General features: G+C 38.4%; 1 protein-coding gene across 5 annotated transcripts in view; it reads right to left on the bottom strand.

Moving 5' to 3' along the window:
* SYT1 (synaptotagmin 1) overlaps positions 1-24,058 on the bottom strand; it is a 357,459-nt gene that overhangs the window by 123,893 nt on the left and 209,508 nt on the right. For 4 of the 5 annotated variants that reach the window (XM_055712129.1, XM_055712127.1, XM_055712131.1 and 1 more), the window contains one exon: positions 7,392-7,580. In XM_055712129.1, the coding sequence (XP_055568104.1) occupies positions 7,392-7,563 (172 nt within the window). In that variant the 5' untranslated portion in view covers positions 7,564-7,580. Of the gene's footprint in view, positions 1-7,391; positions 7,585-24,058 lie in introns of those variants that run through there. The other variant, XM_055712130.1, reaches the window with a different exon arrangement.

Here is a 24,058-nt window from a genome sequence, read left to right as displayed (position 1 = left end):
CATGGCTGTAAAAGTTAATCTGAATGGGGTTTTTTTGTTTTCTTATGTTTTGCTGAAACGTTCAATGCATTATGTATTTTACAGAACTTGCTTCTACTTCCCCTTCTTTCAGATTACCCAACTCAAAACCAGCTGCTGTTACTGAAAACAATGTTTCAGGCACATGTAATCAATAATGTATAATTCTGTTTGATGCTGTGGCTACGCTCCCAGTGTGCTACTGGCTAAGAGACAGTGTTTGCTTTCAGAAGGGACAGTGCATTCTCAAGGTGCTGCAGAAAAGGGCATGGGTTTAGCATGTGATGGGCTTCCCCTGTGCTGGGGACAGAGGGTGCTGCAGCTGGTGCTCTGCTTCAAGTGGCAGGAGTTCGCTCTTCTGATTTCTCCTTTCCTCCTCCACGATGTGTCCAAGGAGCCAAGATAATGGCCAGCATATGAATAGGGTCCTCCCTCAGACTAAGTGCTTCAGATGTGTGGGCTGAGCTTGCTTTGGAGGAGATGTGTAACCTGCTGGCAAGCATGGGTGCTTGCTGCTGCTGGGTCCAGCTACAGTCTGCAGCAGCACTTCTGGGTCATGCTGGAGCAGCTTGTACTTCTAACAGCCTGAGGTTCCTAGCTCAGTCCTGTATGAGGATCAAACCGGCAGCTGTCGTGGACTCAACAGTTTAAATACAGGACATGTAAAGGGGAGCCTATCAGATGGCATATGAAAATAACTCATGGACTAAAAATTTTCTTCATGAAAAATCAATCATTAAAATATCAACAGAGTGTAATTCAGCAGGATCTCAGACTACGTGCTATTCTTTCCAGACAAAGATTTTCATCCATGTTCTGTTTCATGAGTTTTTCACTTCTATTCTTTCACCCCTCAGCATCTATTTAGATACTTTGTATTTAAAAGTTGTATTTTCAGTACTCCTAATTCCAAGCATTCAGAATATTCTGGCCCCTAAAAATAATGAAGGTATTTTCATATTATGAGTTTATAAAATAACAGAGTTGCCTTGTTTTCTTTGTCTCATGATTTTTCTTCTTCTGGATGTGTGTGGGCAGTATTTTCAAGCTTTTCCCTACCAGCAGGTGTCTAGAAACTTTTATTTAATGAAAAAAAATAATGCTGAAGTTATCATGTAACCACTGAACTCTGGGACTAGGGCATTCAGGGAGAAAATAGACTAATCTGAGATTTGCATTGAAATTGCTATATTTAGAAATAATGATTTCCTCCCCTCTATTATTGTACTGTAATAGCTCTTTTCTTGTACTTGTTCTGTGTTCCAAAATAAATCTTTATTTCTGATTTCCTGTTTCTTTCCCAGTGTAAAGCTGCATGTATTTGCCTGGCATGAGTGACTGCCAATGGTTTGATGATAGTAAGGGAAACAAGAAGACTTGAATTCATGCCTTCCCACTTCCTCCAGCACTGTCCTTCAGTCTTTCCTGAACGTCAATAAACTTATTTCTTTATTCTCCTCTAAATCTCTCCTTACAAGTACTCTTTGCCAGCATACCTAAATGGAGTTTCCCAGTCTCAGACTGCTGCTAAGATGAGATCACTGCTTATTGTATCGACAAATATATTTGTGTACACATATCTATGAACATACACACACTTAGTCCTCATTTTCTGCAGGCAGGCAGGCAGCTATTACCTGCCTTATAATTAGACACAAAGGTCTCTGAAACAGAGACTCAATTTTTTCCCAGCTAAGCTAAGATCTTAGGCAGTGACTAACATGGGTATGTGGCATGGAAATAGAAATAAAAGCTATTGCTGAGAACTTTATTCTGATTTTATGGTATTTCTCTTTCTCTAGTAATCCAGTTTTGAAATCTGAAAGTGTTCTATTATAAGCATTTTTATTCTTTTTTATGAACTTGGAAAAGAATGTGCCCTTTCCTCCCCGTGCCAGTGGTACCTGTACTCCAGGAACTATTAGGAGAAGCAGTGAAATGAACAGCCTGAATTTATTTTCTGCAAATGATCAAGCTGGCAGCTCCATAAATCTTCAGTTTCAGAAAGACCCTATGCACAAAGTCCTCAATTTTCTAATAATAGACAAAATTCAATAACATCTCTCCTTGATAATCTTGATGCCAAAGAAGAATAAAAAATTAAGAAATTAAGTTTACTGCCATTTATAGAGGGTAATAAGAACTCTTAATACAACCTCAGGTGGTCAATCAAGAAAGGCAGAAAGGCAGAACAGCAGAGAACAGCAGGGAGAAGGAAAAGATTAGGTGTGTCTAGGATGACTGCTGAACGCTGAAACTTTAACGTAAATGGCTAAACAGAAATCCAGAATTATTTTATTTGCTAATTTACCCAAATATATTTACAACTCTGTACCTCAGCTTAATAAGCTATTATTTTGAATTAAGCCAGACTGGAGTCTTACAGCTATTTTCACATTTTTTATTATAGTTCCTGCTACAACTTCCAGTCCCATTTTGTTTAAAAGTTACTCACTAAGCCAAGGAGAGGGAAATACACCTTCCTCTGAGTATCTGCTAACAGAACTTGAAAAAAGTCTGCACAGAACATCAGTTGCAGCCTAAATCGTCACACAGTTTTGAGCTCCTGGTTTGGGGGATTATTGCCAGTTGCGCATGATGAATCAAATTTAGGGCTTTTGAGTACCTGCTACTGAGGCCAAATGGAGTTGCAAGCCAGCCAAACAGTTCAGAATAAGGTTGGTATAGAAATGTAACTGTTTATCCAATTACAATGTAAGGCAGCAAAAAGCATTAGAAATACTGCAATAACTTCGCATTTAAGAGGTAATTGTAGTGTCTTGCATTCGATCCATTTAGGCATTCCAGCTATTCAAGATTATACCAGAATCATTAACCGCATATCATTATTCAGTCAGATGTATGCTGGAATTTTATGGGATTTTTGCTATTTTTTTTACCTTGCTGCAGAATGAGGTCCTCTGTTCATACAGGAATGTGTTCCTAGGAAACATCAAGATCACTTTGCTTTTACAAAGATGCTTATTAAGTAAACTAATGCTAACCGATGTTTTGTTTGTGTGCTGTTAGTACCAGTATCTTGACATTTAAAGCCTCCCTCCAACAGCTGTTGCTCTCTTGCTTTCCCATAGTCTTGCTAAAACTCGCTTCCTGTAAATGTATGGCAGATATTTTCCTAGCCTGTAGACAAAGGCCCAGATGGAAGAGCAGTGAGAGGAAGAAAGGAAAGGATCAATGTATTTTATGAAGTCTTTTAATGCAATTTTGGTTTTGGAAGTGTTAAGTGTCATTTGATCTGCTTTGGTTTACCCCCTTCCTCAGGTGTTGGAATTACCATGGTTAAAATGCAAAGTGTAAAAGCAGAGATGGTCCCTTTTTTCTCCTTCTGGTAAACAGCTTAAAAATTCTGCAGATTAAAGATAAATTGGGATAGAATGTATAAGAACCAATTAAGATAGAGTAACTTTTATACACAGTGCAGTTATGGGAAAACAACTATACTGTGATTATGCAAATCAGGCACTCACAACCAAAATGCAGGGATTTACATAACAGAGAAAAAAAATCTTCAGTTATGCCTCAGTAACTTTACAGGATTCTTGCACTTTAATTGTATGACTCATTGTAATAAAATGATCACACATGCTTTATCCAGACTGAAATATATGTTAAGACATCACCATTCTGAATGATTTGTGTGCTTTTGGAAGCCTACACTCTCCTACCACAAAATGTGGACTATGTTCTATTTAAAAGTGATATAATCAATGAAAAAAACAGAATTTTTGCTCATATCAATAAAAATTGTAACCAAGTTTACACACTGCATCACTACTCTTGAAGTAAACATATACTAATAAAAATGGGCCCTTTCTCCTTCTTGGAACTTTTATTTCCTCATTCTATTAAATTCATCTATTTCAAGGAAATAAAACTGCTCTGGTGCATATATTACAGGAGGAAACATCAGGATAATTTAAGTTGCACAGACCTTATCTTTCAGTTTTGCAAAGTGAAATCTTATTGGGAATCCTGATTATTATTAAAGTATGTCTAGACTATTTGACTTGTGATTTCTGTGTGTTTTAAAACAAGATGACTGTTCTATGATAAGCCACAAAGGAGGAACAGTATTTATCCAGCTGGGTGTAGTTTGCTGTACCTTTATTTTCACTATCATGTACTCCTCTATTTGAATGTTTTTTTTTTTATATAAGCACGACTTGTTATGTAATTTCTATGAAAGAACAGAAAGAGAAGACCATATAGAAATTAGACCCTACTACAGCTCAGCTTTTTTATCACTCAAACCAAGTTGATTGCAGGCAAGTTCTTCCACAATATGGGTATATTCTATCCTGTTATACATCCATTAAATCACGATGGCTTGTTTTCCATACGCAGACATCTTAGGCAGAGGCAACTCAAACATTTACTTACTTCTTTTGCATACAGACAACAGAGCACTGGAAAAAAAATCCTCTTGCAGTTACTACTGAGCTTCAAAGCCTCCTCTGTCAGGTGGGGATGAACACGAGACCTTTGCAATTTTTAAATGAGAAAGTACAGAAACTAGAAAACAGGCTTGTTACTGATCTGGAAAGATTAGAGAACTTGCTGACTACATCAATCCTCTGCCATGTGTAAGACTCCGTGTCACGTCTCCAGTTTGAATTTACCAGAGGAAAAACCTGGTCCATGATCTTCAAAATATTCTTAGACCCAAGTATCTATGCTGTCCCATTGGGGTCCGTTCACCATATTTATTTACTCTCACACAGCAAGAAATTCCCAGAAAGGCACTATAAAAATGATTTGGTTGGAACAAATGTACATTCTGCTCTGTTTTAGAAGAGATTTTCATAGAACTTGCAACCATCTGTAAAAGGTAAGGTCTGACAACTTTTCTACCACAATTAAATCCTCAGCTTTGTAATAGGCTAGCAACATCTCGCTAACAACTCCCTGCTGACATAAACCGAACAAATAGTAAGGAAATGCTATAACCTTCTGACAGGGAAATGAGGTCTCCTCTTCCCTCCTGCCCCCAATATTTTGGAGACAGCCTACTTAAACTTATTTAATGATCTGTTGTGTTAGTTTATAAATGACAAACACATACAGACCTGTCAATTACAATCCATTCATGAAGGATTTGTTATTGGTGGAAAACAAAAACTATTTGGGATATAAAATGCTCCGACATGTCAATGGCACTATTTCATATTTAAATATTTGGAAAAAAATCCACATCCACGCCCTTTACCCCTTTGTAGTACAATGAAAGTTCAACTTTCTTCTTGAAGTGGTAAAATTAAAAAAAGAAAATATACACAGCAGAATGTCATGTTAAACAGTCCCAGTATTTGATGGAAGTGCTGGGAAGATCCAATCACATCTGCAGCCTCTAGAAGGAGAGCAGGCAATTGGCATGGGATCTGCAGCTACCCCAGGCTGATTTCTCCACTCCACCACAAAATTACTGCATGACCATGGATAATAGTCCAGATTTCTAAAATGGGGGCAATATATTCTCGTCTTGCTATCAGCATAAGGTACCATATTTTATAGATACTATATTTCATAATAAACAAGACTTGTCCTATGGCCTAGTACATTTTTCTCAGAAAATTTAAGTATTTTCATTATGTAATAGCAGGTTCTTTTATTTTTTTGTGTTGTTTGTTTTCATGAACAGAAAAAGCAAAGTTGTATTCAGTCTGATGTGGAAGGATTCTCCAGATTGGACATTCCACTTGTTTTCACTATTGTTTTAAAAAAGTAAGCAGCAGTGCATTCAATCCTCTCTATCTACAGACCTTTTCCTAGACCTACTAATTACAGAGTTCCTCATATTAGAAACCATTCACTCCTTTGCTATGCTAAAATCAAAGTTTAAACATAAAAGGATCTCTACATAAAAGTGTCACCTACCTCATTTACATAGCATGGTAAGTTAAAAATTAAAAACTCAAATGCTGACTGTTTCTCTCTCAATGTCTTGTCTTCTCTTGTTTCCTGTTCTTTTTTCTTCCTGTAATTTTGTTTTTCCCATGATATCATCAGGCAATTTCATTTCAGTATGGTCTGCACCGGACTGTGCAGATTACCAAACTAATGACATACGGACTTGTTACCACTGTAACACCTCTGTTCTTGCAAGTGAGAATTTCAAGTGACAGAACAAAGCTGTTTGCTATGAATTTTGCAAAAACGGCATCTGCCAGATTGCCAAGATCTATTTCAGAGATAAAAAATCGATTAATATTCTAATTTGTTATCTATCTTTATCAGTTGCACAACATTTCTCTACATAAATGATAACCTAAAAATGAGAACTCTTACATATGTTAAAATACTTCCCTGAAAATATTACATTTACTTGTTCTTCTGAACTAAAAATTATTAAAGATTGAATAACACTCTAATGCCTGCTACTAAAACACACACACACATACAGCCTTCCCCTTCATGTCTGCAAAAGTGCCAAAATTATCTGCTTGTATCGTTAGGTAATTTTTCTGTCAGTAATGAAAAGGATTTTTTCTTTATTATATGAAATCACATTGACGATGTTGAATTAGTTGTATATTTAATACCAGTGTATGTACACTAAACCATATCAAATAGGTTCAAGGACCCTAGTATTATCATAAACAATAGCAAAGTGCTAATGCTTATATATTTTTTTTACAAATGTGAGGAAATGGAGGCCTCAACTTTGAAACAATACTTTCTAGCACAGGCCAAAAGAATCCTGCTGGCTTTATTCCTATTGACTTCATAGAAATATACATTAGTATACTTTAAAGTATTCTGCATGGGTACGGGAACTTATACAAACAATGTTCAATGGCTGATCTAACAGAATTACTGAGTGGGAAAAGCATGGCGATCTTCATATGTTAATGATGTATTAGAGATATTTTCTTGTTAAAAAGACATTTTCCTACTTTTTCTGCATTTTTTAATCCCCAAAGATACAGTTTTCTTGTTTTCTCAGTATTTATGAGTTCTGGACAAATTCTGCTTTAAGGTAATACTCCCACACACATTTTTCATAAACATAAACTCCTAAGTGTTACTTTGAGAATATATTTTGCTTATTGGTCCCATGGCCACTGTGAAGTTCTGTCACTCCAGTTTTGATGATTTAGCAATAATTCATCAGTAAAAGTTACCAAGGCAATCTGACATATCAAGAACAGACGCAAATTAGATGTGAGTTTGACCCTATTTTTTCTACTGCAATTAATTTTGAGTAGCTTACTAAAACCAGGTTTATCTTCGGATTTTTCTAGTTTTGAGTAGAAAACATTGAGTATGCTGTCTAAACAAACAGCAAAGAAGAAAATGTCAATTTAAATCTAACTTGCCAACAGAAGCTTTTTAACTAATAAAGTTTTACTTACGTGGAATTTTGTTCAGTTCATTCATGAACTTTTCTTTTAACTTAGAAAATGCATCTTCTTTTCCTCCTCCTCCTCCGGGACTGGCTGGCTCAGTGACATTACTTGGAGGAGCTGCTGCTACTGTGGTAGCTGGTGGTGCTGCCAGGGCCTCATGATGACTTTCACTCACCATTTTAACCCCTAGGTAAGCTGTTGGAATAAAAAAAACAAACACAACAAAGACTCAAAAGATAATATTTATATCATTGAAATGGATCTCTTATAAATAAAAGACTAAATAGGTAGGATATGACTTGGTGCTCATGCTTACTGAGTAAATATGACTCCATGAGCATACTGCTTCATGTTCTTCATAAAATATTTATTAGACAAGAGAGAAAAGTCTTTTTGCAGGGTTAATTTCAGCCAGAATAATTTTATTGCTTAGGATTCTTTTCCAATGGTGTCACATTTTGAACTGCTGAATTTGAAATCTCGAAATCCATATAAAACTGTCATGAAGAATTACGTTTTGCTCTTCAATTTTGAAATTATAAGCAAATTGGTTAATAACTGCTCCCTATGTGCAAATTTCACAGTGTACTTACAGAATTATTTTTCTCTAGGAGTTACAAAGGTGTGGTTCATAGCCAAAGTTTCTATATAAAATAAATGAAGTGATAAGGATATAATGAAAACACTTCAAGATTTCCTGTCAAAGTAATAACTAATGTTTTACTATTATAAACATGTTGTACATTAAATAGAAATTTATTTGAATCCATTTTTATCTTCACTTATTGAACGCAATTTTCTGTCCAGCTTTTTCGTGTGACATTTGCTACTGACAATGTTCTATTAAATTATTCAGATGTCTCATTGGTGTATTCATGAAGCTATGACATCTGTAGGGTGTCTACATGCAGCTATACTGAAATATATGAGAGGCTGTCACAAACATAATCCCACAACAGTGTATTTTTATTTCATGTTCAATAGTGGGCATTTTACAAAAACTTTACTTGAGTGTATGCTATTGTACTAGGTTTGTGTGCCAAGGTTTTGGTAGCAGGGGGGCAAAAGGGGTGGCTTCTGTGAGAAGCTGCTAGATGCCCAATGCCTGATGGCGCCAATGCCAGCTGGCTCCAAGATGGACCTGCTGCTGGCCAAGGCTGAGACCATCAGCGACAGTGGTAGTGTCTCTGGGATAATGTATTCAAGAAGGAGTTAAAAAAACCCAACAAACCCTGGGTGGAATAGCAGTGGAGAGAGAGCAGTAGAATATGTGAGAGGTGCCGGAGCAGATTCCCCTGCAGCCCACGGTGAAGCCCGTGGTGGGGCAGGCTGTGCCCCTCAGCCATGGAGCTCCACGGTGCAGCAGATCCCCACCTGCAGCCCCTGGAGGTCCATGGCAGAACAGATCCCCACCTGCAGCCCCTGGAGGTCCGTGGCAGAACAGATCCCCACCTGCAGCCCATGGAGGTCCGTGGCAGAACAGATCCCCACCTGCAGCCCACGGAGGACCCCACGCCGGAGCAGGTGGATGCCCGAAGGAGGCTGTGACCCGTGGGAAGCCCAGGCTGGAGCCGGCTCCTGGCAGGACCTGTGGCCCCGTGGGCAGAGGAGCCCCGGCTGGGGCAGGTTTGCTGGCCGGGCTGGTGACCCCGCGGGGGACCCAGGCTGGAGCAGCCTGTGCCTGAAGGGCTGCGCCCCGTGGGAGGGAGCCCAGGCTGGGGCAGGGGCAGAGTGTGAGGAGCCTCCCCCTGCGGAGGAAGGAGCAGCAGAGACAGCGTGGGATGGACCGACCGCAGCCCCCACTGCCCGTCCTCTGCACCGCTGCGGGGAGGGGAGCGGGGAGAGAGATGGGGACTGAAGTTGAGCCTGGGGAGAAGGGAGGGGTGGGGGGAAGGTGTTTTAAGATGGAGTTTTTATTTCACGTTATACAACTCTGATTTGATTGGTAATAAATTAAGCTAATTTCCCCAGTCTGAATACATTTTGCTCATGACAGTAATGGGTGAGCGATCTCTCCCTGCCCTTACCTCAACCCTCGAGCCTTTCATTATATTTTCTCTCCCTTGTCCAGCTGAGGAGGGGAGCGATAGGGCGGCTTTGGTGGGCACCTGATGTCCAGCTGGGGTGAACCCACCTCAGTTACAAAGCAAAGAATTTTGAGGAGTGAGTGAAGGCAAGATGACATGCAGAAAGCAATTTCAATATCACAAAAAGGTTGGCTGAAATCTTTATAATGGTTGTGAACAGATTGTTCTGATTTTCTAGAGCATCCCAAATATCACTGATCTGAATAATCATTCTGTTTTTCTTCATAAAACCAGAGGCAGAAAGGATCTGAGAGATAACAAATATTAATTATTGCTCTGAGTGTACAATTGCTCTCAGGCCCACAGACATGTGACCTTTGACTTTTTGCAGAGAAATTTAAACATCATCATAGGGGAAAAAAGGCAACACATCAAAATTAAAGGGGCATAAGAGCATCTGACTGCATGCAACATGATGAATCATGAGCTTCCCTGCCTTACATGACTCTTTTCATGGATGTTGCTAAGAGTGCTCAGATCACCAGATCAAGTTGAGAACTGGCTTTTCATCCTTCAACTCTACTTCTACAAGCCTGCAGTCATGAAGACCTGCAGGCACAGACCTGACTGCAGGCAGATTGAACCTTCTGAAACCACCCTCACCATTCTTGTCATTAAACAGGGGTTTGCGCACAAGTGTACTATGGAATACAAACCATTCTCCGATACTGTCAACCAATGAAAAAGATTTTAACTAAACAGGGGGTTGGCCTTGTTCTGAAGAAACAATTTGGTGGATATTTTGCAGCAATTTTATTGATGTAGCACTGAATGAAGTGGTATTCCCCGCCTGCCCATTGCTTCTGCCTTTGCCCTTACAGTCTCCAGTCTAATAGAAAATCATGTTGATGTTGACACAGAACATGTATATGATACAGCTCCATAAATATTTTATAAGCATGCCGTCTTATCTATTTGCCTGTGGCTACATAGGAGCAGTTCACTATCTAAAGTAGACTGAAATCAATGGAAAGATTCCAGTTAATATCCATGAACTTTGGCTCAAGTCCGATGTCTGCCATGACTTCCCCACTTGCCTCCCAAAATAACAATTGGGAAAAACATCTAGTGCATTATTTGGGTAGTATAAGTAATGCGCCAGCTATTCCAGACTAGAAGAGTTTTTCCATATGCTCTGAAGAATGCCAAATACTATGAAGCAAAACATGCAGAGCCATCAGCTGTAAACATTAGTGCTGTTTTATATTATAGCATCTTGTCAATGAATGTCAGTTAAATCAGAAGAAAAGTTGTATGATATATCATAATTAAATCAAAATTAAATTGCTTAATTATAATATATCGCTTAATTATTTCAGGCCTGGCAGTTGACTATTTTATTTTGCAATGGAAGACACAATTTGCAGTAATGACTTTCAGCTAATTAAAAATTAAGGCAAATGTAATTTATTTGCTTCCAGTTTTGGAGCTATATTTTGAAAATATATTAGGAGAACAAATTTGAAGTGTTACACTTTCATTTATTTAAAAGAAGGAAAAAAATAACAAAATGGTATTCCTCTGATCTCCAGGAACAATCCTCGATAGAGTTCTATTGCAGTTAGAGGTCACTACATCTAATGAGGCATGCACAAATGCTTTGAGATTTGCTACAGAGCCTTTGACCTTTACACACCAATGAAACTATCCTGATATTTTACATAGGTGTGAAGGGGCTGAAAAAGAATCTTGTCTGAGAAAAAGCTTTCTCCAGTAAAGAATTTTCTGAAAAGCACATGGCCACTTGCTTATAGAGGTAAGATCTGATGGCTTCTACTGTTGTAATGCTGCAGCTTTCCACAGTAACGGTATAAACACTGTGGTATTATTAGAGACTGCAGAATACTGAATAATTAGATTTAAATTGGCCTTTTACAAAAAAAAAAAGGGTTTACTTCAATGCTGCAGTGCATCGCTGGAGGTAAAGATCTACAAAATACTATCAGATTATCTGCCATTTATGAAATGGAAGCTACAAGCAAAAATTTCTTGTAGATTAAAAAATGAAATGTCATAGAATTCAATTATGATTTCCAGTTCAGTGTTCACTGCAATGATTATAGTGTTAGGTATGAAACACTACATGTTTCATGTGCAACATGCAGTCATAAATAATAGTGCATTTAAGGACAATATCATTTACATGTTTCTATAAACCACAGCATAGACTTTATTCCCGAGCATGCCAATTCTTTGGTATACCACTGCCCATCCATATCATTAGAAGACATGTAAAAAACCCCAATGAACAAATACATTAAATACTTCAAAGTAGTGCTTGTCTTCTCCATACAGAAGTAGGCGAGTGCTGCCTGAAACTCCAGAGATGATGATCTGAACCCTTGAGGAGGTCAGGAGTTTAGGGCCTTACTGTTCCCTAATCAAGAGAAACTGACAAAAATGAATATCGGCTCAAACTTCTACATAATTTCCACTGAAAATGAAGCATCAGAGTAATATACAAATGCACTCTGGAGATTAATAAGAAGCAAGAGATTACCTCATGGAGGTACAAAGTATGGGGTGACTGCCTTGGTATGCTAGTATGGATCCTGATGGTGAGAGTCCTGTCAGAAAGCACCACTCTTAAGAGAGAGTAAAGTAGCAACTACACCTAAGAGTAAAGAAGAGGAGTAAGACTTCAAACATGGCTGATTACCTGAACATGAAGCAGACTCTGGAAATCAGAGCTGAAAGAATATGTTCCAATGGCAACAGCTTCTCTTTCCAAATATTCTGGCATATCCAAAGTAAGATATGGAAAACTTGGGGGGGACTAATCCCATGAGAAATTTTTACTTGTTTTAAATTGTTTTTGAAAAATAAACTGAATAGTCAGAAAACTGATAAAAATGCTGTGGGATGTTCACAGTGACTCACACTAAAGAGGGATTATCAGGATTTGGAATGAGAGAAAACTCAGAGTAGCGTATCATTTTCCAGCAAATTATGGGGAGATTTATGATAGACTTAAAAAAAAAAAAAGCAGCAGCCATGTATGGTTTCTATGTCATTATACTACAGCAGGTAAACCATAGTCCCTGCTGAAGGACTTAATCCCATGGAAATAAAACTGGTGACATTCCTTCTGCATTGCAGATTTCAGACTAGTTAATTTTGCTCATTCGTCCTCTTACCAGCTGAATACAAACTGGGTGGAGTGAGACAGTAAATGGGTCAGACAACCCATGCTGACCAAATCATTCCTTCCCAATGAGAAATACTCTGGAAAGTGCCCTTTTACCTTGACACCTCTCAAATTTTTCTGCCATACTAAAAATAAAAATTAATGAAATTATTCTAAACATACAAATATATTGTTACTATGAGTAACGGTATAAGCTTTCAGAAGTAATTGTCACCGTTCTTTCAATGTTTAATGATCACTGTTCTTCAACAAGCCTGCAAAGGTGTAAATTGGGATCTATATTGTTAAATAGTATTTCCTGCAGCAGCTTATCTTTTCAGCATCCCAAACATGTTCAACTCGGCTGTTAGATCCAGTTTGGAATGTAAACACAAAAAGATCCATGAAAGAAAAAAATAAATTACATGCTAACATCAGTTGTGTTCCTCTGTTATTTTTGTTTACAGCTCCTGTGCACTGAAAGAGAAAGAAACTATTAGCTTTCAGTCCTGATATGTACAGGGTAAGTATGCAGTGTTACTAAGAAAGGTTTGGCACCACATTGAAAACGTACCCTATTCCATTAGACTGTTTTTGATGAAACTAATTCATCATTAAGAAGATAGGAACATTACTAGAATGATTAAAGATATCTACAATAAACGATCTCTTCCTAGATTTCAGTATTCTAGGATGTTAATAATACATTTTTTACTCATTCATCTTGCTATTAATGAAATACACTATCTTTCTAGCTTCAGTAATGGACATTTATTTTCAAAGACAAGCTCAGAAAAGAGGCTTTCTTGGCTTTTTATAAAGATGGGTTTAAGACTACATTTTCAGAAGAATGGAAGGTCACAGTAAAGATGTCATATCAAAACAACCTTTTCATCACTACTACAAAGGCTGACAATGCAATCCAGATTTAGTAGTGCTTTAGAGAACGTACATGAAAGGCCCGACATTTCATGGGGAAAAAAGTTCTGACGAAGAATGTTGGTGGGGGAATTCAGGTGTCCTGTCTGTGCTGCTACTGATACACAAGAAATGTTCCAGCAAGTCCCCACAGAATCACCCTTCCTCCTCCTTTAGGGGAGGAGAGACATTTCTCCTGCTGCCACATGTGAAACACCAGTTGACACTTTCTAGATCCCAGCTGTACATTAGCTCTTTACAACCGTTTTCCAATGCTTGCTACTTAATACCACACCAAAAGTTTAATTAGCTTGACTGAATGAACAAGATAAAGCACCTCAGTCTCTCCCCAAAAGCCCATGGCTACCTCATTGCTCAGTTTTACAATTGCCTCTGCCAGTGCATTCTTCCAAAGCAGGATCACTGCTCCTGGAGCAGGACAGAGGAACATGGTGTATACGGGAAGAGGACCAATAGGTGGTGAGTCAGTAGGGATGAGGACCCCACATACATGGAGGCAGGCATGTCTGAGCCCAAATTTAAGCAAGTGGAGGCGGGTAGAACAGCAGTCACACCAAGTCAGGCAGACATGCTGCAACTCCAAGGTAGCAGAGAGGAGGAGAGCTTGGTAGAAATATTTTTTGACAGTTAGTGAAAACTGTTAAAGTTTTGGAAGCCAACAGCTAAATAGACTGAGTTGTCTACAGCACAGTCCTGGACCAGGCAACAAATCTTCCCATTATTGGACATCATTTCAGTATCAGTCTCCAGAACTTGCTTAAAAAGATGAGCAAATATTTTTAAAACAACAAGGGAAAGACACTTAACTTGATGGCCAAATCCAAACTCATTGTCATGAGAAAATGAAATATTGTAAGATTTCCAGTCAATATTCACACTGAAAACCTATTAACTAAGTATGAGTGATATCCAAATAATGTAAAATTGTTGTGTACTCCTCTTAATCTATTTCACTTTTTAAATTCACTGTATATCTAATGAATTTGGAATGTAGTAGAAAAAGCATAGAATAGTTCTCTGTCACCGTAAGCACATTTTATTTAACTGAAATCAATTTCATCTCTAAGCATGTTTCAAAGCTATCCATATAATGTCACATAAAACTATCTGCCCAGTGGACAGAAAAACATCTGAGTGTTTTGGGAAGGATATGGACACTATGAACACTGGAAAAGGACAAATACCTCAGTACATGGCACAATCTACATGTTTCTCTTTCAGCTTCCTGGTCCCTTGTTACTAAACACAGCAGAGCTGTCCAACATATAGGGCTCTGAAATACCAAATGCTGCAGAGTCTGTGCAAGAGAAACTTTGGAGTGCATTTTCAGAAAGAATCTCAGTCTGATATATAATCTATGAACAGTTAATCACTGTATATTTTTCAGTACCAAGTTATGCAAAATGATATTTTCAGACTCACTCCTTAAGCTGTTGATCAAGACCTTTGTTAATTTAAATGAGAAGAGTGAAACCAACACTATTTTCTTTGCAGCTAAAAGCCATAATTTTTTGACTGCACTTCAAACTTCCACTCCTGCAATACAGAAGAGCATGTGGGAGCTAGAGGAGTCACAGCAGCTTACAGAGAAAGATAAAAATCCAGAGCAAAGAGCACTGCAGTAAGTCAAGAGTGGCGAGTCCCTCGCATAGATTCATTATATAAATGCCTGTTTCCCTGACCATGTTCTGAAACTCCTATTTCCCCCTAAGTACACAATATTTCTTAGTAATGCATTTATTTTGATTTTTAGAGGTAATGGGGCTAGAGGTAGCAATGGATGTTGACATTGTTGTCATGTTTCAGCAGCAGTGAGGTTACCAAACCTGTCAAAGCATCAGAGTATGTATAATTTCACCTCTCTGTCTTCCTCAACTACTGCAAATGCTGCTTCAAAATGGCTGAGGACCTTGACAGCAGCTAGTTATGAATAGGAATAAAGGAAAGAAAGAAGCCACAGTAATTTCCTCCCACGTGATCATTCTGTCATCTTTCATGGTTGCACCTTGTTTTCTGAAGCTGTAGTCTGCATTTCTACTCCCCTGGTATTTATTTCCAGACTTCCTTTATACAGCAGTGTAAGACAAAGGAATTCATATAAAAATAAGTGTTCAACTGCATTTAAGCATGAAATTCTAATACAGTCCACAGAGGATTCTTGCTGTTCCAAAATCATTTTAAAGTAATTCTACAAATAATGAAGCCCTTTATATCAATATATTCCTTGTTGTGTACATTGCACAAAATCAATTTATATTCACATTTTTGGCTCCTGTCCAATCAATGGCTCTAACACAGCCCATAAACTACTAAACAGCCATAGAGATTAACTATGATGTGGTAAAATCCATACAGAACACCACAACAGATATTGTAAAATAATACAGAGAAATGTTATTAATATTCTTGTTTTGGTATCCGTAGGTCACAGCTCTAAATTCACTATTTCCCCTTTGCTTCCTTCTATTGAGACTTCATATGTGTCCCAGTTTCTGCACTCAGTAATCATGGGGTTAGTAAAATTAATTAGGAACAAGTAGGATGGTACGTGCACTAAGGAACCAAATATGGGGAGCTGAGGTGTGCAGTTCAGTGCTACCTCACAGATTAGTTAAGTCTTGGGACTTATGTTGTGAAATAATTGGCACCTCAGAGTGTGATTCTACTTTGACAAGTGACTATACAAATATGGCACCTGCTTTCTGAAAAAAAGATCTGCTCTTTATGTATATTCAGTCATATATACTGAATTTAAGGAGTACCACAGTCCAATTTCACCATCGAGCATTTTTTTGCCTGTTACATCTGCAGTATCAAAAGACTAAGAAAACAAGGAGAACACAATTAAGATTGTGTTCCTCCTCTGCATCATGAATGTAATTATAAACTAAATTTCAAAGACCAGCTGATTATATCTTTGAGAATCTACTACAGATTACACAGTTACAGCTGAAGGCATGGGATGATATCCTTGTAGCCAAGCACATGAAATTTGGGCTGCATTACTTGGTGGTATGTGGGAGAAGGAAACAGCTCAGCTAGGTTTTCAGATCTTACAGTAAAATGACAATGGTTGACATTTAGAAAAATGTAAACAGTTAGTATTTGGCATTAAAGCTTGAAGATGCTTCTCCCAAGTGTACTAGTGGGAAAAACACTCACATGTGAGTGAATTTTGTAGATTAAGCTTTGCAAATACCGTGCAATAAAAAATCCAGGCTTTTCAGGTAGATGCATTCTAGTTTTAAAAAATCTCAGGAGTTATCGCATCATATCAAGTACCTGTGTGTACACATATATGTCTCTCTGTATATATACAACATGGGTATATTCCGGCCACGTGCGCATTAATGATATGTGACTATGCTTGCTATAAGGTGACTAACCAAGTACTATGATTTCACTATCAGTAAGGCAAACAATGACGGTTTGAGCCCAAGAATTTTCTTGTAAACAGATGGTGGGTTTGTGGGGAAATACCCAACTTTCATAAATTGTGATGCTGATAAAAGTATTTTTTTTAGCGTCTTCTTCAGCCATATCTTATCAGCACTGAAATCAGGAATAACACTGCAAAACCATGAACATAAACTCATTTGTTAATGGCAGCTACATGAAAATTACTGTTTCATGAATGTCACCAGTCCAGGAAAGAAAAGCATGGGAGTGCAGGAAGCATTTAGGTTTGTTTTTAAAGTTAAAAATAGAAATAATTAAAAAAAATATTTTATATTTATGGTTAATTACTGTACTTACACTTTGAAGCCAATCTTATCAGCATATGGAAAAAAAATAGTGGAAATTGGAACTAATTGTCCCATAATGACTGATACTTTTTCCTCCTGTTCAGAATGATATGCCATCATCCAATAGCTTTCCACACACAGCAGGAGGGAAAATTATCAATCAATTACATGACAATTAATTCCTAAATTGTAACATTTTTCTACTGAAAAGAAAAAAAAAGATCCTAACTTGAGATTAATAATTATGCATTCCCTACAGTGTTTTGCAAAGCCATGTTTTTAAAAGATGCCCCTATACATAGCTGACATTTTAACAACTGCTAACTGTAAACTGAGGCAGTTTATAAAGTATTGGTGTAAGCACTACTTTCTGCTGTTGTACAACTATGTCTTGTTCTGCAATTATTTCTTGTTCTGCAATTAATTGTAGGTGAACAATTTAGCAAGGATCCCATTCACAAGAATGTTGTATTCAACTCACACATGAGCAATACTAGAGAAAACAACTTCAGAATAAAGATGAGGAAGAAAAAAAAAAAACAAAAGGAAAAAAAGAAAACTGCCGAGATATTTTTGTTTAAATAAATTTAATTGATAGAATGGTAATTTAGGGGTTTTCATAAATATAAAACTTTCAGGTTTTTTGCACATGGAAATACTTGGTATGGCCACATTCCCATCTCTTCTCTAGGCCAGAGAAAGCTCACAGGGGGTGGGCTTTGAATTCCGTTGGGTAGGTGACAGACCTTAGCCTAAAGTTACTTTCATTGAGTGAGTTCTCCCATCACTGAGTTTTGCATACAACAGTGTTGCTTGTGCTTCTCTGAAAGGAAAGAGTCATCACTGTTCAGCTTGTGAAAAAAAGGACTTGCATGCCTGCCTTCAGGAGAGGACACAAACATGACATGGAACAAGGTGCTGGAGACAGTTCAGAGGAGGACCAGGATTTATGAGCCACTCCTGTTTTTGGCATACCCTGCTGATTAGGCAGCTTCTCACTCAGCATGGTGGCTGCTGAGCAATAAATTTTGAGATGCTCACATCTTCCAGGTATTATACGGGAAACTTGGTCTAAAGTTATGATACAGCCCGAGGTTGCAGAGAGTATTTATACGCACAGCATCAGAGATCCTCTAATCAAATCCACAACCTGGATTTGCTCTGCTTGTATAAATAGGATGACAAAAGCAGTCTTGTGTCTATGTCTGGTGTTACGACCCTTCTGGGTCATGAATATTCCCCACTCCCTTCTGGAAGTTCAGCACATGGTGGACTGAGGCCAGCTGAGATGTCTGGGCTGAATTCTGAAAGCAGTCCTCCTGCGTGCCTTATCTAGGGTGGCAGGTAAAGTCACAGAGCATCATGCCCTTTTAGACTGAGGGATGGATCTACCCTAAATCTGGACAACAGTGTGCAGTAGCATTCTGACTGAGGCAGTGATTGATAGACCATTCTGCCTCATTAGCCACTTACTGCTGCAGGAGGGCAACTAAGGTTAGTGCTGTTGCCAAAACAACCTGAGGGAGATAGAAATCCTACTTAATAGGCATGGCTGATTTATTGCTATTGCTGGCTTTCCCAGTTCTGTTCAGAGTGCTTCTTCCTTCTGCCCAGTACAATGCTTTTTGTTTTAAGCCATTGACTCAGTGTTTGTTGGGGGGAAAGCACTGTTCATCAAAAGCCTGTAGGTAGGATAATTCAGTTTTTTAAGTTTCTGGATGGAAACGTGAACAAATTTTACTTAATATACTAAATTTTACTTAATATACTAAATACTACTGAGTTAAATTAAACTCAGACGACTCTGAACACTTCATTGGTTTCAAGATGGTTACAGGAATGTTGTTTTTTAACCCAGTGCAGCAGGTACTACTATTGGAGTTAGATCTCTAGCAGCTGAACACCTTAGAACACATTGTCACGTACCCAAAATTTTCCTGTAGATTTAGCCAATTGAGCTAATTGTCCATCTGGGACATCAGAAGAAAGGCTGTGTGTGTACACTAAGTGCTATACAATTAACATTCATGCAGAAAAAGAACAGTTTTAAGTGAGCAATCAAACATGAGACAACCTAAGAGTTCTACTTTGTATAGGTATTTTCTCAATATAATTAAAAAAAAGTCTGTTGTGTTTCAGATCTTGCTTTCTTTGATGATCATGTCGTCTAACCAAATGCTTCCATGTGATAATGCTTTTTTTGTTTGTTTGTCTAGTATTCTTTTTCCTCCCCTATTTTGTTTATTGTGAAGCTCTATACACAGCTATGGCATTATAAATACTTATCGGTCACAAATCCTAACCTATAACCATGATCCTTTTAAAAATTAAACCAAAAAACTTACTGATCATATGCCCATAGGAAAGCAACATTATCTGTTGACACAGAGCACAGAACAAAGACAATTATTTATGCATTCAACTCCCACTTTTTTAGGTCACCATAGCTGGTGTACAACTATGTATCTTTAGCAAACATTTAGCAGAAAACAGTGTAATTTTTACTATTATGTGACTTGCAGCAGGGGAGCTTCAGCACTAATGATATACATCCTCCAAGGTTGTGTGCTACCACCGCTTGGCTGGGGAACGTGGCTAACAAGGAGGATGACATAAGGCAGAGAGAGGTTCATGCTCTTGGCTGCTCCAGGTGCTCAAGAGGAAGAGGTCGCCAGGATAAATGACAATTTTATCTACATTCCCAGTCTCTGGCAGCTGTTTTTTGCCCTCTGCAATCTGCAAATAAAAGTGTATTGCTCTGGAAAAGGATGAGGGTACTGAGCCAAAACAGAAGCAGCATGAAGGGAGGCTAGCATGACCTTTAAGACCCTTTCAGTACATGCGTTTCTGCTTTGTAGTATGGGTGTTTCGTCTTCCTGAAAGCATGTTAACAGAGTACTGGAATCAAATGATAATGTCAGCACTACTTGCAAGAGCTTGGTCCTCTATAATGAACGTAGTACTAATTATTAAAGAAATTCTTGGCTGTCTTTAAAATAGTTGCAGCCAAGAGCTTTCCAGAGATTATACCTACATTATAAAAAAGGAGCACAAAAAGGATTCAACATGATTGATGAAATTATTTGCTTTCTCTTTAGAAAAGAGTAATAAATAAGTTAGCATTTCAAAGTTCTGTGAAGAGAAAAGATATTTGAAAGTACACGGATGCATTGTTCTGTTGCATGGGCATTTGATGAGGTCCAGAAATCTCTTCGGAAGAGAAAAGCTGTATTATAGTGTGTGAAAAGAAGAATTCTTCAGTATCAGGCCGTTATCTAGTTGCTAAGGGCTGGTTCTTGATGAAAACAGAGCAGAATAGAATGGAAAGTTTAAGCACTGTGAGGTAAAAGCAGAAAATTGGACTTAGAGCACAAGGGACATTCACAATGGAATGCAAGTGGATGCACTAAAATGTTAAGAATGTGACAAGAAAAAGATTATCATACATATGAAGAGGTGGAAGTCAAAAGTTTTGCCGTCACTTCAACAAAGCCCTTGGAGAGAAAAGGGGAATTAGCCCTGCTGGAACGTGTATTAGCAAAGAGAAAAGAAGAATACCACTTCAAGGTCATTTTAAACCAACCAGCAGATACTAAACCTTTAATTACAAGCCTGCAATTCCTGTTTATTATTAATTGCTAGCAAAAAAAAAAAAAAAAAAAAAAAGAGATAAAAGCTTGAAACAACATGGTTTTGAACTTCATTACGTTCATATTTTTGCTGCCAAAACCCTAACAGGATAATTTAAAATTGTTTAAATGTAAAGAAAAAAGACTTTTCTTGTAAATGGAAAAGTGTATTGTATTATCTAATTCTTTCCAGTCTTGCCTCCCCCCCCCTCCCTGCCTTTTTTTTCTTGTCTTCTGCCCTTTACAAAACAACACTTCTAAGTTCACTAAGCACTGAAAAAGCACAAAAGCCAGGGCATCTCACTGGAAGTTAGGAACAAGTGCAGCTTCCTTGTCCTACACACAAGCAGATCGGCTTTCCTTGAAGAGTTTAACAAACCTGAAGCCAGGCTGGTAAGTCAGTCCTCACCAAGTCCCTTCCTATTAAAACCTGGGCTCATGTGGCATCTGTGTTGCAGCCATTATCAGCTGTCACAGTAGGAGAGAGAAGCATCGTTTATGGCAATGAGTCGTATTTGTTTTTAATCCACAAGCACAAGCACTGACTGGAATTTTCATCACCTTTCCAACCATTTGAAAACAATAATTGTTAGCTCTGTTAAATACCTTCTCTTTCTAAACCAATACTCTCCAAATGCAAATTGTAGTCACAGCTGCAAAGGAAATCTACTGCCAAAATACACCATTGGGAGAGAACAAAATATAGTGGCAGCTGGCTGTCTCCACAAAGGGAGAGTGTCATCTCTCTGAAACACTGTCGGCTCTTGCAGAAGAAATGCTAAAGAGCAAAGAACTGCAATATCAGCCAGGCACTAGTTGACAGTGGACGTTGCTAATGGGAACAAATTGGAGGCTGTAGCTGTAGTAGAAGGAAAGGATGAGGAGGGCTGAAGCACTGGGATGCCTTTGCCTGCATACAAGGTAAAACTTTAGTCTGAACTGTGTAGTGTAAAGGTGCTTTTTTGGTTATTCTGGCTTCAACAAACATTCTTTATCTCTCTTGCTCAAACATTTCTTATTCTTTGTGTTTGCAGATTCCTGACTAAAGCTTGGTGATTGCTTCACTAGCTATTTGTTTATCCCACATTCCAGTCACATGAACTTATCATTAGCAGGGGACAGTTTAAGGAACAAAACTCGGGGAGGTGATGTAGCCTCTGATTGCAACTTCACCAGGCAAGCTGTGATAGCACAACACTTCAAGAAACGCATGTTGCCTGTGACACGGGAATAGCTTAACACAGCATTTTCTGCTGACAGAATGGACTGGATTCAAAGTGAGGACCTGTGAGGTGACGCACTGCAGCTGACGAGAACTGTCCTACGACATTAAGTCCTCTGGTCACAGCTCACTTCAGAGGGAACTTACCTATGGCTGTGCCACAAGAACACTGAAGTTACCATCTCAAACTCTCCAAAGATACTCCTGAAACCTTTCTTTTTCATCTACCATAACAAGAACCTCTAGTTATATGATCATTACATATTTTACTGGGTCGTTTGCAATGCTTGAATCAAGAACTTTTAGATTTACAATATAGTCACTTTCCAGCTCAGTTTAGTATTAGCAGCAGTAGCTTCTGAATCTAGTCTCCATGGTAAGAGAACAGCAAACACTTTGCCTTGTTACTGAACCAGTTGTAAGACAGCAAGGAAATAATGGATACTGGGGTCATAGGCATCTATATACTGCTTACTAAGGGTTACTACTGCCTAGCAGTTACAGCTGTGGTTAGAAACATGATGGTTAGGTACGTCTACTTCTCTATTTAATTCTTTCTGACAGGCCAAGGTGGTACAGCAGGTGAAGTTTTCTTCTCTCTATTGAAGCCTACTTACGCTTCTTGTGACAAGTCATCGTGTGACAAAACGGGCAAGTGAAACCTGCTGTGAAATGAGAATCTGGTTAGTAATAAAGGTTGTGAATTATGTTGAAATACACACCCCAGCCTTAAAGGCATTTTGGGCTGCATTTGTACCTGACATCTACGTGTGTAGCCCTGGTGGAAGCCATGATATGTTGTAACAGGCCTTTCGTTTGCATAATCAGAACCAGCACTCTGTGGTGCACTGCAGCAGCATCTACGTGCAGGTAAGGTTAGACACATACACTCTCCTTGTCATCACCTGGTATCTCAGCACAACCTTCATCAACATCTGTTTCTTTTTAAGTACAGTACTTATACCTTTTTGGAAGGCTAAGTTTTTTCTTCTACTTCTTTGGTGGTTTTAGCCTCTTCTCTTCCCTTTGCTCATGGTGGTTGTTTCATTCTCCTTTTCCTTATCCTGGTGTGTGACTCATGCTACCCCAAGAACCACATTTCCCTGCTTCATTAACCATCTTTAGCCTATCTCTTTAGATCCCTCCTCCAGACATTCTCTCTCCTGTTCTCTATTCTTCCCCTCACCTTACCTCAGTCTCTGTGTAGTATTAGAGATTTTCAGAAGGAGAAAGTGAAACTTAAGACACTTCGCTATCAGTCATGCCTTTGAAGAATCTCCTCCTACATCCTCATAATTCTCTTGCTATGCAGCAAAACCCTTTCTTACTCTTAACTCCCCTTTCTCTCATCAACTGTCCCTTCCTTCCTCTGTTCTCTTGATGTGGTTTTGCTTATCTAACTGAGGCCATAGCTATTCCAGCAGATCTCTGCAGAGCAGACATGTCAGCAAAACTTCTAAGGTGTGCTGTTATCCTAATAGAAACAGCTTTTGTCAGTCTGCATTACCCAATTTCAGAAGGGTGTAACTTCACCAGCAAACATGCCTCCTCTTCACTACTTATTCTACCTACTGGAAATGTGTCAGCACAGTTACAGAAGACAAGACTTCAGACCGTCTTTGATGCAGAGACTGTCCTTTTAGAATGAAACAAAAAAAAGCAACAAAGAATGCTAATTATCATGCAAAATAAATATTTGATAGAATGCATTTATAGGTCTTGATACTCTGCTTCTATCTAATGGGCTAGGGAAGTGATTCAGTTTGCAGAATATAACCAGCTGCTCAACACTTCAGCAGAAGCAAATAAATCTATTCAGTTAGCATCGCTAGAGTGAATAATAACCAATTATTTCCAGGTCTTTTTCATAAGTCTCAACTGTTTAGGAGTGATGAAATTTTAATATAAAATGGTGGTCTCATT

Source organism: Falco cherrug, chromosome 5 (assembly GCF_023634085.1).
Source record: "Falco cherrug isolate bFalChe1 chromosome 5, bFalChe1.pri, whole genome shotgun sequence".
NCBI lineage: Eukaryota > Metazoa > Chordata > Aves > Falconiformes > Falconidae > Falco > Falco cherrug.
The sequence above is the reverse complement of the archived record's forward strand: the minus strand, read 5'-3'. Positions and strand labels throughout refer to the sequence as shown.